This window comes from Meles meles, chromosome 12, assembly GCF_922984935.1.
Source record: "Meles meles chromosome 12, mMelMel3.1 paternal haplotype, whole genome shotgun sequence".
NCBI lineage: Eukaryota > Metazoa > Chordata > Mammalia > Carnivora > Mustelidae > Meles > Meles meles.
Window position 1 is genome coordinate 29,187,766 of NC_060077.1, and position 13,139 is coordinate 29,200,904.

The 13,139-nt window shown below is 46.9% G+C and overlaps 3 protein-coding genes, 1 long non-coding RNA gene, 1 pseudogene and 3 gene segments (V, D, J or C); 7 read left to right on the forward strand and 1 right to left on the reverse strand.

Annotated features, from left to right (window-relative positions):
- The window catches only part of LOC123954077 (immunoglobulin lambda-1 light chain-like), a 1,184,917-nt gene that overhangs the window by 1,040,339 nt on the left and 131,439 nt on the right, over window positions 1-13,139 (forward strand). The gene's annotated exons all lie outside the window — the stretch shown is intronic.
- LOC123954073 overlaps window positions 1-13,139 on the forward strand; it is a 721,845-nt gene that overhangs the window by 589,608 nt on the left and 119,098 nt on the right.
- LOC123954078 overlaps window positions 1-13,139 on the forward strand; it is a 652,309-nt gene that overhangs the window by 503,716 nt on the left and 135,454 nt on the right.
- LOC123954074 overlaps window positions 1-13,139 on the forward strand; it is a 610,667-nt gene that overhangs the window by 473,231 nt on the left and 124,297 nt on the right.
- The window catches only part of LOC123954079, a 220,246-nt pseudogene that overhangs the window by 67,688 nt on the left and 139,419 nt on the right, over window positions 1-13,139 (forward strand).
- LOC123954085 overlaps window positions 1-13,139 on the reverse strand; it is a 197,586-nt gene that overhangs the window by 50,866 nt on the left and 133,581 nt on the right. The gene's annotated exons all lie outside the window — the stretch shown is intronic.
- The window catches only part of LOC123954082 (immunoglobulin lambda-1 light chain-like), a 203,757-nt gene that overhangs the window by 15,344 nt on the left and 175,274 nt on the right, over window positions 1-13,139 (forward strand). The window lies entirely within an intron of this gene.
- Window positions 6,321-13,139, forward strand: part of LOC123954081 (immunoglobulin lambda-1 light chain-like) — a 150,242-nt gene continuing 143,423 nt past the window's right edge. The window contains exons 1-2 of the mRNA XM_046024733.1: window positions 6,321-6,400; window positions 6,533-6,823. Of these exons, the coding sequence (XP_045880689.1) occupies window positions 6,355-6,400; window positions 6,533-6,823 (337 nt within the window). The 5' untranslated portion in view covers window positions 6,321-6,354. The remainder of the gene's footprint in view (window positions 6,401-6,532; window positions 6,824-13,139) is intronic.

Consider the following 13,139-nt stretch of genomic DNA (forward strand, 5'->3'; position numbering starts at 1 on the left):
CTCGAGGAACTACAGAACACCCATGAATGAAATCAAAGAAGACACAAAAAGATGGAGGACCATTTCATGCTCATGTATCAGAAGAATAAACATTGTTAAAATGTCTCTACTGCCTAGAGCAATCTATACTTTCAATGCCATTCCAATCAAAATTCCACTGACATTTTTCAAAGACCTGAGGCCAACAATCCTAAAATTTATATGGAATGAGAGCAGACCTCAAATTGCTAAGGAAATGTTGAAAAAGAAAAACAAACCTGGGGCATCACGTTGCCTGATTTCAAGCTTTACTACAAATCTGTGATCACCAAGACATCATGGTGCTGGCAAAAACAGACACACAGACCAGTGGAACAGAGTAGAGAGCTCAGTATGGACCCTCAACTCTATGGTCAAATAATCCTCGGCAAAGCAGGAAAAAATGTACAGTGGAAAAACGACAGTCTCTTCAATAAATGGTGCTGGAAAAATTGGACAGCTATATGTAGAAGAATGAAACTCGACCATTCTCTTACACTGTACACAAATATAAACTCTATATAGATAAAAGACCTCAACGTGAGGTAGAAATCCATCAGAATCCTAGAGCAGAACATAGGCAGTAACCTCTTCGACATCAGCCACAGCAACTTCTTTCAAGATATGTCTCCAAAGGCAAAGGAAACAAAAGTGAAAATGAATTTTGGGGACTTCATCAAGATCAAAAGCTTCTGCACAGCAAAAGAAACAGTCAATAAGACAAAGAGGCAACCCACGGAATGGGAGAAGATATTTGCAAATGACAGCACAGACAAAGGTTGATATCCAGGATCTATAAAGAACTTCTCAAACTCAACACACACAAAACAGATAATCATGTTAAAAAACGGGCAGAAGATATGAATAGACACTTCTCCAGTGAAGACATGCAAATGGTTATCAGACACATGAAAAAATGTTCATCATCACTAGCCATCAGGGAGATTCAAATCAAAACCACATTGAGATACCACCTGACACCAGTTAGAATGGCCAAAATTAACAAGACAGGAAACAACGTGTGTTGGAGAGGATGTGGAGAAAGGGGAACCCTCTTACACTGTTGGTGGGAATGCAAGTTGGTGCAGCCACTTTGGAGAACAGTGCAGAGAGTCCTTAAGAAATTAAAAATATAGCTTCCCTATAACCCTGCAATTGCACTACAGGGTATTTACCCCAAAAACACAGATATAGTGAAAAGAAGGGCCATCTGTACCCCAATGTTCATAGCAGCAATGGCCACAATCACCAAACTGTGGAAAGAACCAAGATGCCCTTCAACGGACGAATGGATAAGGAAGATGTGTTCCCTATACACTATGGAGTATTATGCCTCCATCAGAAAGGATGAATACCCAACTTTTGTAGCAACATGGACGGGACTGGAAGAGATTATGCTGAATGAAATAAGTCAAGCAGAGAGAGTCAATTATCATATGGTTTCACTTATTTGTGGAGCATAACAAATAACACATAGGACATGGGGAGATGGAGAGGAGAAGGGAGTTGGGGGAAATTGGATGGGGAGATGAACCATGAGAGACTATGGAATCTGAAAAACAATCTGAGGGTTTTGATGGGGTAGGGGGTGGAAAGTTGGGTGAGCCTGGTCGTGGGTATTATGGAGGGCACGTATTACATGGTGCCCTGGGTGTGGTGCATAAACAATGAATTCTGGTACACTGAGAAGAAATTTAAGAAATTAAAAATTTTTAAAAACACATTGAGATACTGCCATACACCAGTTTAGAATGGTAAAGATTAATAAGACATGAAACAACAAATGTTGGAGAGGATGTGGAGAAAGGAAACTTTCTTACACTGTCAGTGGGAATGCAGGTTGGTGCAGCCACTTTGGAAAACGGTGTGGAAATTCCTTAAAAAATTAAAACTAGAGCTTCCTTATGACCCTGCAATTGCACTACTGGGCATTTACCCCAAAGATACAGATGTAGTGAAAAGAAGGGCCATATGTACCCCAATGTTAATTGCAGTAATGGTCACAATAGCCAAATTGTGGAAAGACCCGAGATGCCCTTCAACAGATGAATGGATAAAGAAGATGTGGTCCATATGTACAATGGAATATTACTCAGCCATCAGAGAGGATGAATACCCACCTTTTGTTTCAACATATATGGACTGGAGGAGATTATGCTGAGTGAAATAAGTCAAGCAGAACAAGTCAATTATCATATGGTTTCACATACTTGTGGAGCTAAAGGAATAACATGGAGAATATTAAAAGGAAAGGAAAAGTGAAGGAGGGGAAATTGGAGAGGGAGATGAACTTTAAGAGACTGTGGAGTCTGAGAAACAAACTGAGGGTTTTGGAGGGGAAGGGTGGGGGATGCATAAGCCTGGTGGTGAGTAACAAGGACGGTACATATTGAATGGAGCACTGGGTGTTATACGTAAACAATAAATCACGGAAATGCTGCATGAAAAACTGATGACGTATTGTATGATGACTAACAACACAATAAAAGTTTTTTTAAAAGGATATGTTACTGTCCACACAAATATAGTAACTATGTATGCTGGAATTTCTGACAAAGGTAAAATAATATGTAGGAAAATCACAGTGAATATGCTGATAGGTGAGACACAGAAGGATGTTATCAGGTGCTTACATTCCATGTAATGTCGCAACATCATCACAATGTCGACTATTGCAAGTTACTGATCATAAGACAGAAAGAACTTAGAGCTTATAAGCAGAAGAAGTAGACAAAATGAAATCATATCAAATGCTCCATTAATCCAATTAAGATACATGAAAAGAAAAACAAAGAACACATGAGACATCAAGAAAATAAAGGCAAAATGCTATATTGAAAGGACAGTACTAACCACATTCAGGAATGCTCTACACATCACAATTAATAATTTTTTAAAATTTATTTGAAAGACAGAGATCACAAGGAAGCAGAGAGGCAGGCAGAGAGAGAGAGAGAGAGGAGGAAGCAGGCTCCCCGCCAAGCAGAGAGCCCGATGCAGGACTCGATTCCAGGATCCTAGAGCCATGACCTGAGCCGAAGGCAGAGGCCCCAACCCGAGCCACCCAAGCACCCCTAAACACCACAATTAAAGACCGGGATTGTCAGACTGATGTCACAGCAACACCCAAGTGGCTGCCGCTAATGGGAAACCTCCAGTAAAGGAATTGACACTGAAATCTAGGAACATTTGAGGACAATTCCCACCCAATTCTGCTCCACAATGTGAGCTATGAAACATTCACAGGGAACAGAGAGAAAATCTGGGAAGATTAATTGAATCCTTAAAATAATTAGGATGAATACTTTGTGTTATATATTTTACACAGAGAGAAGGGAAGAAATAATCTCAGTGCACATTTCATGAGAACTAGACTAGAAATGCCCCCATGCGTCCCTTCCTTCCCCAGGCTTTAAGATGTTCAAACACATGGTGACAAGAGCTCCCTCTGCAGTCCAGAGGGGAGCACAACTCCATGTGAACCAGATCATGAAACTCACGCAGAAGCACAGAGATTCTCTCCACCAGTGGGACAAGGAACATCTTCAAAGGGACAAGTGAGGACATGAGGCAGGCTTGAGGTGGCCAGGGTCCAGCTGGGGCTCAGGAGACAGAACTCTGGGGTCCCCGCCGTGGCCTAGAACCCCTTCAGCTCCCCACACTATTCTCAGCCTGGGTGCTGCACTTGGGCCTGCCATAGGCTCAGCACCCACAATACTCTGAACCTGACACTAACCCTGAATTCAGCCCATGGGACAGTGCAGAAGTGGAAACCCTGAGAATGAGCCCCACATTCCCCTGAACCTAAAGACACTGTGGAACTCAGATGACACTGTGCCCCCTGTAGAATAGCCGGGACACCACTGGCACCCTCACCTGCTGGGAGAGCACAGAGAGAGGATCAAGCCATAATGCAGAGCAGAGCCATCAGGACCCAGGCCAGGCCTCTGCACAGCCAAACAGCCTCCATCCTCTACAGACTCTCCAGCTCTAACCTCGGACACAAACCCACAGACTCTCTCCACGTGTAGGCCGAGGGGCTCCTTTAGAGAACAGCCAGGATGGGGATGGCAGTGAGTTCAGAACAGAAACCCTGCTGCCCAGCCTGGTCTCACCCTCCTTCCCTCCTGTACTGCTCAAGTTCTGCCCTGATTAGCCCACGGTGTGAAGCCAGCACAGCTGGTCTCCACTCCTGGACTCAACCCACTTTCTTCTACACTGGTCCTCACCTTACCTACTGTGAAATGGGAAAGCTTAACTCATGTTATAAATACTTTTTTCATATTAAATTATACAAAACATTAAAGAGTCTCTTTCATGACAACGACTCAGTGAGGTCTCAGTGAGTTAACCCCAGTGCTGGAGTCTCCTGTCTGCGAATGGGGGAATCCAAGGAAAAGTCTTCAGCTTTTCCACTACACTGTGACCTTCTTCATGTGCAGATGGGACCAGGTATGAATGAGCAGGATCCCATTTTCACTGAACCAGAGACTAGGCTAGTTTACAAAGCCTCCCACACCAAATTCCAGAAGATGCAGATTGGAATAAGGGAAAAGAGGTAAAAACAGCAGTGATAATAATAAAATTAGAGGTTTGCCTCTTGAACTGAATTTAGCACCAGAAGTATCACCTGTTGTTCTGATGACCCAACTACATGGATAGGGATTCAGGAAGCATTAGTCCTGACTCTTAAATACACAAGAACCTGGTGGCTGTGGGTCATCACACATGTTTGTCTGGACAATGACCCTTTTCAAATGCACTTGCACTGTACCCTGCACTCTCCTTTCTGAAACAAGACTGCAGGCTAAGCCAGAGCATTTCAACCCTGTGACAACTACAGGAGTCACACCAGCCCTGCCTCCTGCACCTTGTATGTGACCTTCTGTGCTGGGCAGGGTAGGGGAAGGGCAGCTGCCTGTGAAAGCCTTAAAACCCTGGTCCACACCCCTTCTCAAGCAACAGGTGCTCTGGGATGACCTGCAGGAGGGAAACTCCTGGTCTGAGTCCTCCTCCACCAGCAGAGGGCAGCAGAGCTGTAGCAGGAGGAGCAGGACAGAGGCTGGGGCTGCCCAGGGGGAGCCTCACAGGGACACCAGGCCTGGGAGTCAGCAGGTTGTCTGAGGTTCAGTCCTCAGAGACTGTCAGGATGATCCATCCTATCCCCTCAGGCTGCAAGGACCATGTTCTGAGAGTCAAACACACACAGTGTCACCCAGGACACTGATGGGAGTCTTGACACAGTGACCACCTCACCTAGGAAATTCAGGTCCCCTCTCTGTCCACCAGTGTCCCCAGGGACTGACTCCCTTCTGGGCACATCCAGAGACACCCGATGACTCACACTTTGCCTCTCCTTCCCCACCTCCACCCCAACTCAGACCTGGGGCTGCAGCTCCTTTGTTCAACAGCATCTCAGAGGGCAGGAGGCAGAGCACTCAGGACCCTGGTCCCTGGAAGGAGCATCCACAGCCTCCTTGTGAGTCTGTCTCTAGAGTGACGTGATTCTCATGGCTGCAGGGACCATGGCTCAGGCCCTCGAACTCACAACATATGGGAACATGTGATCGTGTGGGTCCTCACAAGATCACAAATCTTGAAATTGTTCCTCATGTACGCAGGCCCTTTGCACAGCTTTGCATGAAACATTGATGAAAAAATTAAAAGGAATGAAATGGTTGATTATTCCAGTTGCTGGTCTGCTGTGGGATGGGGGCATAGAGACAACAGCACCGTGTATAAATAGACTAGAAATTCTGATGAATCTCCAACAGTAAGGGGTTGTTTAACAAGTAAGCACCTACTTACAAAATGATGGAAGAATCTCAAAATGAGAGAGTTTCCTATTTTGTTGTCATGCCAAGGATGGGACCACAGAGTCTCTGGGGGATGCAGAGGGAACAAGAAGCCAGGGAAGGAGGTAATGAGGTCATAGGACCACCTTTCCCTGAATCAGTTGTTCTTTGTGTTTCTCAGAGGGACCAGGCCAGCACCATGGCAAGGATTCTGGAAGGTCTGGGCCAGTCCCGGACATCCCTCAGGCAGAATGGGTAGGGACAGTGGTTGGGTTCAAACCACGGGAATATGACTATGATACCGGATTTGGAGACCAATGTTCATTTTCTGACCTGAGAGCTGTTGGAGAAAGCTATGGGATCATTTCTTCCTCCTCAGTCACCTGGTCTGAGCTCACAAGTGGTTTGAGTCCCAGAGAGGAAGAAATTTGCATAATTACTAACAACCACAGAACAAAAGGCCTGGAAAGAAAGAAGAGAGGCCAGGGCAAGGCTGGCCCAGCTGTGGTTTTCAGAAGACAGAGCTCTGGGCACATCCACCATGGCCTGGACCCCTCTTTCACTCCTTGTCCTCAGTCTCTGCACAGGTGCTCTCCCCAGTCCAGTCCACACTCTCAGCCCCACAGGACCAGAGCTCAGGCACAGCACAGCCTCAGTATTGGGACCTTGCAAATGAGCCCCTGGACCTTGTTGCAACTTCTCCTCTTCTGTCTTTTCAGGTTCCGTGGTCTCCAGTGAGGTGACTCAGCCGCCCTTTGTGTCAGTGGCCCTGGGAGAGACGGCTACAATCACCTGCACCGGAAAGAAGGTGAAATATAGTTCTATAAACTGGTACCAGCAGAAGCCAGGGCAAGCTCCTCTGACGGTCATTTATGCAGAGATTGTGCGGCCCTCTGGGATCCTGGAGCGATTCTCTGGCTCCAGATCAGGGAAAACAGCCACCCTCACCATCAGCAGCGCACAGGCCGAGGACGAGGCTGACTATTACTGTCAGTCCCATGACAGCAGTGGTAATAATCACAGTGACACAAGCAGATGGGGAAGTGAGACACAAACCCCTTCCCCAACTGCATCACCCTCTCCTCCAGCCCCAGGAGCCTTGTGCACAGAGCAGTGAGCTGGTCTGGCCCAGGTCCTCAGGTCTGAGGTCCCCAGTCTGTTCCCTTCCTCCCAGTCCTCCAGGCAGCCTTCACAGGGTGGATCAGCAGGGAATTTGTAAACAGGTGTTAGAACTCTGTTTCCTCTGGGACTGTGTGTGGAGGAAGAACTACACATGTGAGAAGCAGAAATGGAAGACATTTTTTTAAGAACCATTCTTTAAAAACTTCCCTAAATGAACATGTCTGAAATGTAAAAATACAGGGGATAGACTGACAGCAGATATGATGTTGCAAAAGAAGAGATTAGGGAACTTGATGTCATAGCGATAGAAAGTATTCAAAATGAAACACACAGGGAAATACCTAATAAAAATTAATGAAGGCTCAGTGCCCGGAAGACACCTTCACGCCACCCAGACAGTGTGCAAGTGTAGGGACTTCAGAGAGGGAAGGTAAGGGACTGGGGGGTGAAATAAAAACCCTGTGGAGAAATAATCTACAAAAACGCTTCAAATTTGGAGGAACCCAGGAATCAACGTATCCAAGAAGCTCAACAAAGCTCGGACACTGGGAGCATGAGAGACAGCACAAGACACATCTTGCAAAATTGCTACAAACCAGTGATGCAGACACTCTCACAGCCAGAGAGAAGAGTCGTGCTCCCTATAGAGAACCAGCACGAATGACAATGAAGGACACCCCTTGGATAGAGGGAAAGGGTGACAGAGGGAAGTCTGAGTCTACACAAAGAATAACAAGCTTGGGAAATCATAACTGCTTGGATTAACCTAAACAGAATTTAGTGGTCAATGTCTGTAAATACAATCAAGTGCTAAAATCAAAAACAATAGCAGTGTGATTGGTTTATGATGGAGGAACAGGTAAAACATATGACGATGAGAGCAGAAATGATGAGGGAGATGAGACCAAGTTTTCATCCTTATCCTACATGTGAGTGATGTCATGTCACTGAAAGGAACTCTGATAAGGTAGGAGGAGGCAAGGATTGCAAATCCACAAGAAACCCACCACTGCCTGGACCCTCTCCTGCTCCCCTCCACACTCCCTGCCCAGGTGCTGGCCCAGGTGCTGCCCATAGGCTCAGCCCCCACAGGTCCCTGAGCATTACCTTGACCTGTAGTCAGCCTGGAAAAGGCGAAGGAATCCCACTTATGCAGTCTTCTCCACAGTGTTTGTGACCTTCTGTGCTGGTCTGGACAGGGCAGTAGGGCCAGCTGCATGTGGGACCTGGAAACCTTTGTCCACACCCCTATTCAGGTGACAGGTGCTCTGGGGAGACTTGCAGGAGGGAAGCTCCCAGTCTGAGTCCTCCTCCACCAGCAGGGGGCAGCAGAGCTACATCAGGAACAGCAGGACAGAGGCTGGGGCTGCCCAGGGAGAGCCTGACAGGCACACCAGGTCAGGGGGTCAGGAGTCGAGGGCTCAGTCCTCAGAGGCTGTCAGGATGAACCATCCTTATCTCTTCAGGCTGCAGGGACCTTATTCTGAGGGTCAGATACACACTGTTACCCAGGACACTGACAGGAGTCCTGACATGGGCAGTATCTCACCTAGAAATTACACTCCCCTCATTCTCCACCTAAGTTCCCAGGGAACTGTCTCTTCTGTGCTGGGCACATCCAGAGACGCCCTGACTCCTCACCTTCTGCCTCTTCTGCCCTACCTCCAGGCGGACTCAGACCCCAGGGCTGCATCTGCCTTGAGTGTCTCAGGAACAGGAGGTGGTGAATCTGAGCTCCTTCTCCCTAGAAAAAGGGTCTGCAGCCTCCTTGTGAGACAGTCTCCAAAGTGAAGTAACTCCCACGGTCTCAGGCCACATCTCTGGTCCCTGTTCTGTCCTTGCTTCAGTGACAGAACCCAGTTCGCAGGAGGGACCACTGACTGTCCAGTCTCCAGAGATCACACTGTGTGCAGTCACGACCCCGGGGACCTGCATGGAGACAGAGAGCATGAAGTGAGTCCCTGAGTCAGGGATGGTTTCTGACGCTTCTCAAAAATGTATGTGAGACACGGAAGAAAAAAATTAAAGGAATCAAAGTGTTGAGATATAAGTGGCTGGACTGCTATGTGATGAGGGGAGTCACAGAGATACCCACCCACGTGGAAACAAACTAGAAGTCATGATGAATCTCCAACGGCAGGTGATTGTGTGACAGTAAATTCCCACATGTACCGTGATGAACAAGTGACAGAATGAAAGAGTTTTCCATTCTGATGACATGCTGAGGATGGGATCATAGTTCAGCTGGGGGACTCAAAGGGGTCGTGAAGCAGGAAGGGTAGATGATGAGGCCACAGGACCACCTTTCCCTGAATCAGGTGTTGTCTGTAGCTCTATAGGAGCCCACCTAGCTCAGCCCCATGGCCGGGCTCCTGAAAGGCCTCCCTGGTGCTGACCCCGCTGCCCTGTGCTCAGTGATCCTGGTCCAGATGGCCATGATCACCTATCAGAGAGACAGTATAGAAATCTTCAGTGTGCAGTGGTATCAGCAGAAGCCAGGACAGGAACCGGACTGGACATATATGACAATAGCAAACTTCTCTCTGAGATTCTCTTATTCTTGGATTCGAACCTGGAAGACACGGCCACCCTAAACACCAGCAGGACCAGGGGCAAGGATAAGGCAGACTACTACTGTCAGGTGTGGGACAACAGTAATGCTCACAATGACAAAGGTAGACAGGGTTGTGAGACACAAACCCCTTTCCTATATGTGTCACACTCTCCATCAGCCATTGGAGGACTGAGGACAGAGGTCTGGCCCAGGGCCCAGATCTGAGATTCCCAGACTTCTCTCCCAACACAGCCCTCCAGGCAGCCTCTACGCCATGTGGATCAGGGGTGCCTATGCAGGAGGCAGGATGAGGCTTTCATGTTTTCTTGCCTAGGATACTTGTTGGGGATAAAAAACCAAGCTGGAAGGACAGAGAGACATCCATGCAGACAAGACAAGACCAAAGTGACAAAGCAAAGTCTCAGCGTTCCATTGAACAGAATCATTGTGGTGTTTCTGGGTGGAAGCAATTCTTGTTTAGAACTAAGACCTCTAGGGCAGCAGAGTGTATGGTCACATACAAGGAGTGAAAATTTTGCAGCGGGTCACCCAGAATATCAGTGAGTATTGACGTTCCCAATTCCACCTCTTCATTCTTGGACCCACGAATGCTGGCTATGGGAGAAACAGCATCATGTACAGAACACATATTTAGTGCAAATATGTGTTCTATATAAATCACCTCCTGACATATCCTTCCAGAGTCCCACAATGTGTGGCATGTGATTGAACAGTAAACAAATCTATAAGAGGTCATAAGTCCATCCTTCAAGCCAGCTGTTTTGAACGGTGGGGAACATGGTAGAACCGGAGAACTCCAAGGGCATCGGCACACTATAGCCCTTTTCTGATGTGAAATGTGGACAGAAGCTACCCTGGGTGAGGCATTCAGAAAGTCCAAGGGTTACAGTTTGGAAAGAAGCACTGCAGTCAAAGCAAGCAAGTTCCTATCCAGAATAAAGGTCTAATCCAACAAGGACAGAGTGATCCCTTCCATGATGGAAGAAGTCTAATGTCATTCATCTGTCACCAGGCTCCTGGCTTATTCTTAAGGGAATGGTCTCTTCCTGGGAACTCTGGGTTGGTCTCTGCTCTTGGAAGATTGGTCGAACAGAAGTGTCCACAGTCATGTCAGCTTTATGACTGGACAAACCTAGGGACTATCCCATGAATAACTTACCAACATGCAACGTGGCACTTTGCTATAGACCCTGTGGACAAGTTCAAGAGTGGATGGACAAGAAGGCTCACCACTGTCTGCTGAATGTCACATTATCCACCTGATTAGTAACACCATTTCCCCTTGAGGGCACATTCTTGTGGGCATTTTCATGGAATACAAATAGCTCTGTGTTCATTTGCAGGTGGGTTCTACTCACACATCTCTTCCTCAAACATCTTTCACCACTTTCCTTTTCCTGTTTCCTCCAAGTCTCTTACCATCCATCCAAACTGAGTCAGAGAACGTAGGTTAGAAATAAGCCACTTCTGTCCTTCTCTCTGCCCAGCTGAAATAAACCAAGTACTCTGCTCAAATGTTGCCTTATTGAAAAATTGTCCATATTGTGCAGGGGTGTCCCAGATGAGGGCTGCAAGACTACTACTGTTGACTAGGAGAGTTGGCTGCACATCAGACAGAAACCTCTTAAACCAACCACAGTTTCTTCTCTGGATCGGCTGTTCATAGGATTGTCCCCACTGGGTCATAATTGTGTCAGACAGAGCAGAGACAATGCAGTATGGGTTGGGGTCATGGCCATCAGGCCTTTTCCTCATGCTACTTGCCTGTGCCTTCAGGACATGGGGAAGCCTGATCTCAAATTTACCTCTTCTACTTGATGATGGAAAGCTGCTGTGAATGCCAATTCCATGGCATGGTTGGTCTGAAAACACTCAGTTTCTGCAGGCAGCTAGATGGAACTGTGTGTCTCCTAAACATGCAAAGACCCCCAAAACTACAAGTTTGGCACCCAATCCAGAGTTCAGAATCTCTAGAAAACGTATGTGTATATACCATATGTAAGGATATATATGTACACAAATACATCTCCAACATAACACAGCAGACACAATTCATATATACGTGCACACACACTCACAAGTAAATTCATATATATGTATGTGTAACAGTACATGATAGAAATGAGTCTGTGACAGGAATTGGATGTCATGTGGAAACACACACACACACACACACACACACAGAGAGAGATGAGCCACAAAGAGTCACAGTGACTGTCACCTACAAAAAGGCTCCAGCTTCCCACTCAGTTTTCAGAGAGGTTCACACAGGGCTCCTCTTGTGACTCACCTTCACTGGAAACATATAACATGAGAATTCTAACACATAACAGCTGTCACTCAGTTTTGAACTTATGGGGAAATATCACCTTGGAACTCAACTGGCTTTGAATCAGAGATACCTAAGGTCCTCACTGTCCCTGCATCCTCTCACAAACCAGACTCTTCCCCACAGGGACTGCTCCAAACACACTTCAGTTCTTATCCCTTCTCCCCATCCTGACAGCAGCCCCACAGTCCCCTCTGCAGAGAAGACTCCTCCAGCCTCTCCCCACACACAACCTGCCTGTCATTTTGTCTGATGTGACTTCATTCTCTGCACATTCCTAACACTGTCAAGGTTCTCCTATCATTTAGTTAACTGATTGTTTTGTATTAGTTATTATCCCATCTGGTCAGGAAGTGTTAATGCAATACATGCCCATATCAGTCAGGAGCAAGAACATTCAAGCAGCTATTTTCCTGCAGTAACATCCTGAAGTCAGATGGTGGTTCTACAGGTACTACCAATTCCATGAGGTCCCAAATCCTCTCACTGTTTCTCCCACCATCGCTATTACGGAGGCTTTGGTTTACCTTGTTGTTGACAACAGACCTCGGGATGGCTGCTGTTGCTACAGCTATCAGTAATGAGTACGAGAGAAAGAGCACTCATATATCTAGTCTCTCTCATTCACAGACAAAACTCCCCAGAAAGATACCCAGCAGAATGACACATCCATGGGATAGCCCTAAGACACAGGGTCAATGCTGACCTAGACAGACCTGAGAATAGCAATAGTGGGGCTTCTCAAGATTATAGAAGACAGGATGCAGGGAGACGGGGTTGGTGATAGTGTGCTGTCTCTCAAAGCAACTGTGTCCTCAGTGCTTCTCAACCCAAGGCAGGAACCCAAGAAAGACTTGTGTCTTATTCACACTGATTTCCAGGGTGGAACCTATGGAAGACCGAGCTGGATCTGAATGTTTCTTGGGTGACTGTCCTCTTGCTTCTCTCTTCAGGGTTGCAGCCATCATCACACTACATGAGGCCCCAGCAGCCAGATCAAGTGATACAGCCTGGAGTCCTGTGTCTCCTGGTGTTCAGCCCCAAAACCACACCTATGACCACCACCATCCCGAGTAAATGAGCCCTGAGGCCTCAAATGGGTCCTACCTACAATTCACATGAACCTCTTTCTATTTTCATGGGTAATCTGACACCTCCTCCCTGGTCTGGAGGCTTGCAGGGGCCCTACAGAGAAGAGAAAATCCTTGCCTGGGACCAACAGTGCATGGTTCGAGGGAATCAGGATGTGAGCACTGGGTTATGAATCTCCACTTGGACAAAAGATTTCCTGCACTTCCAG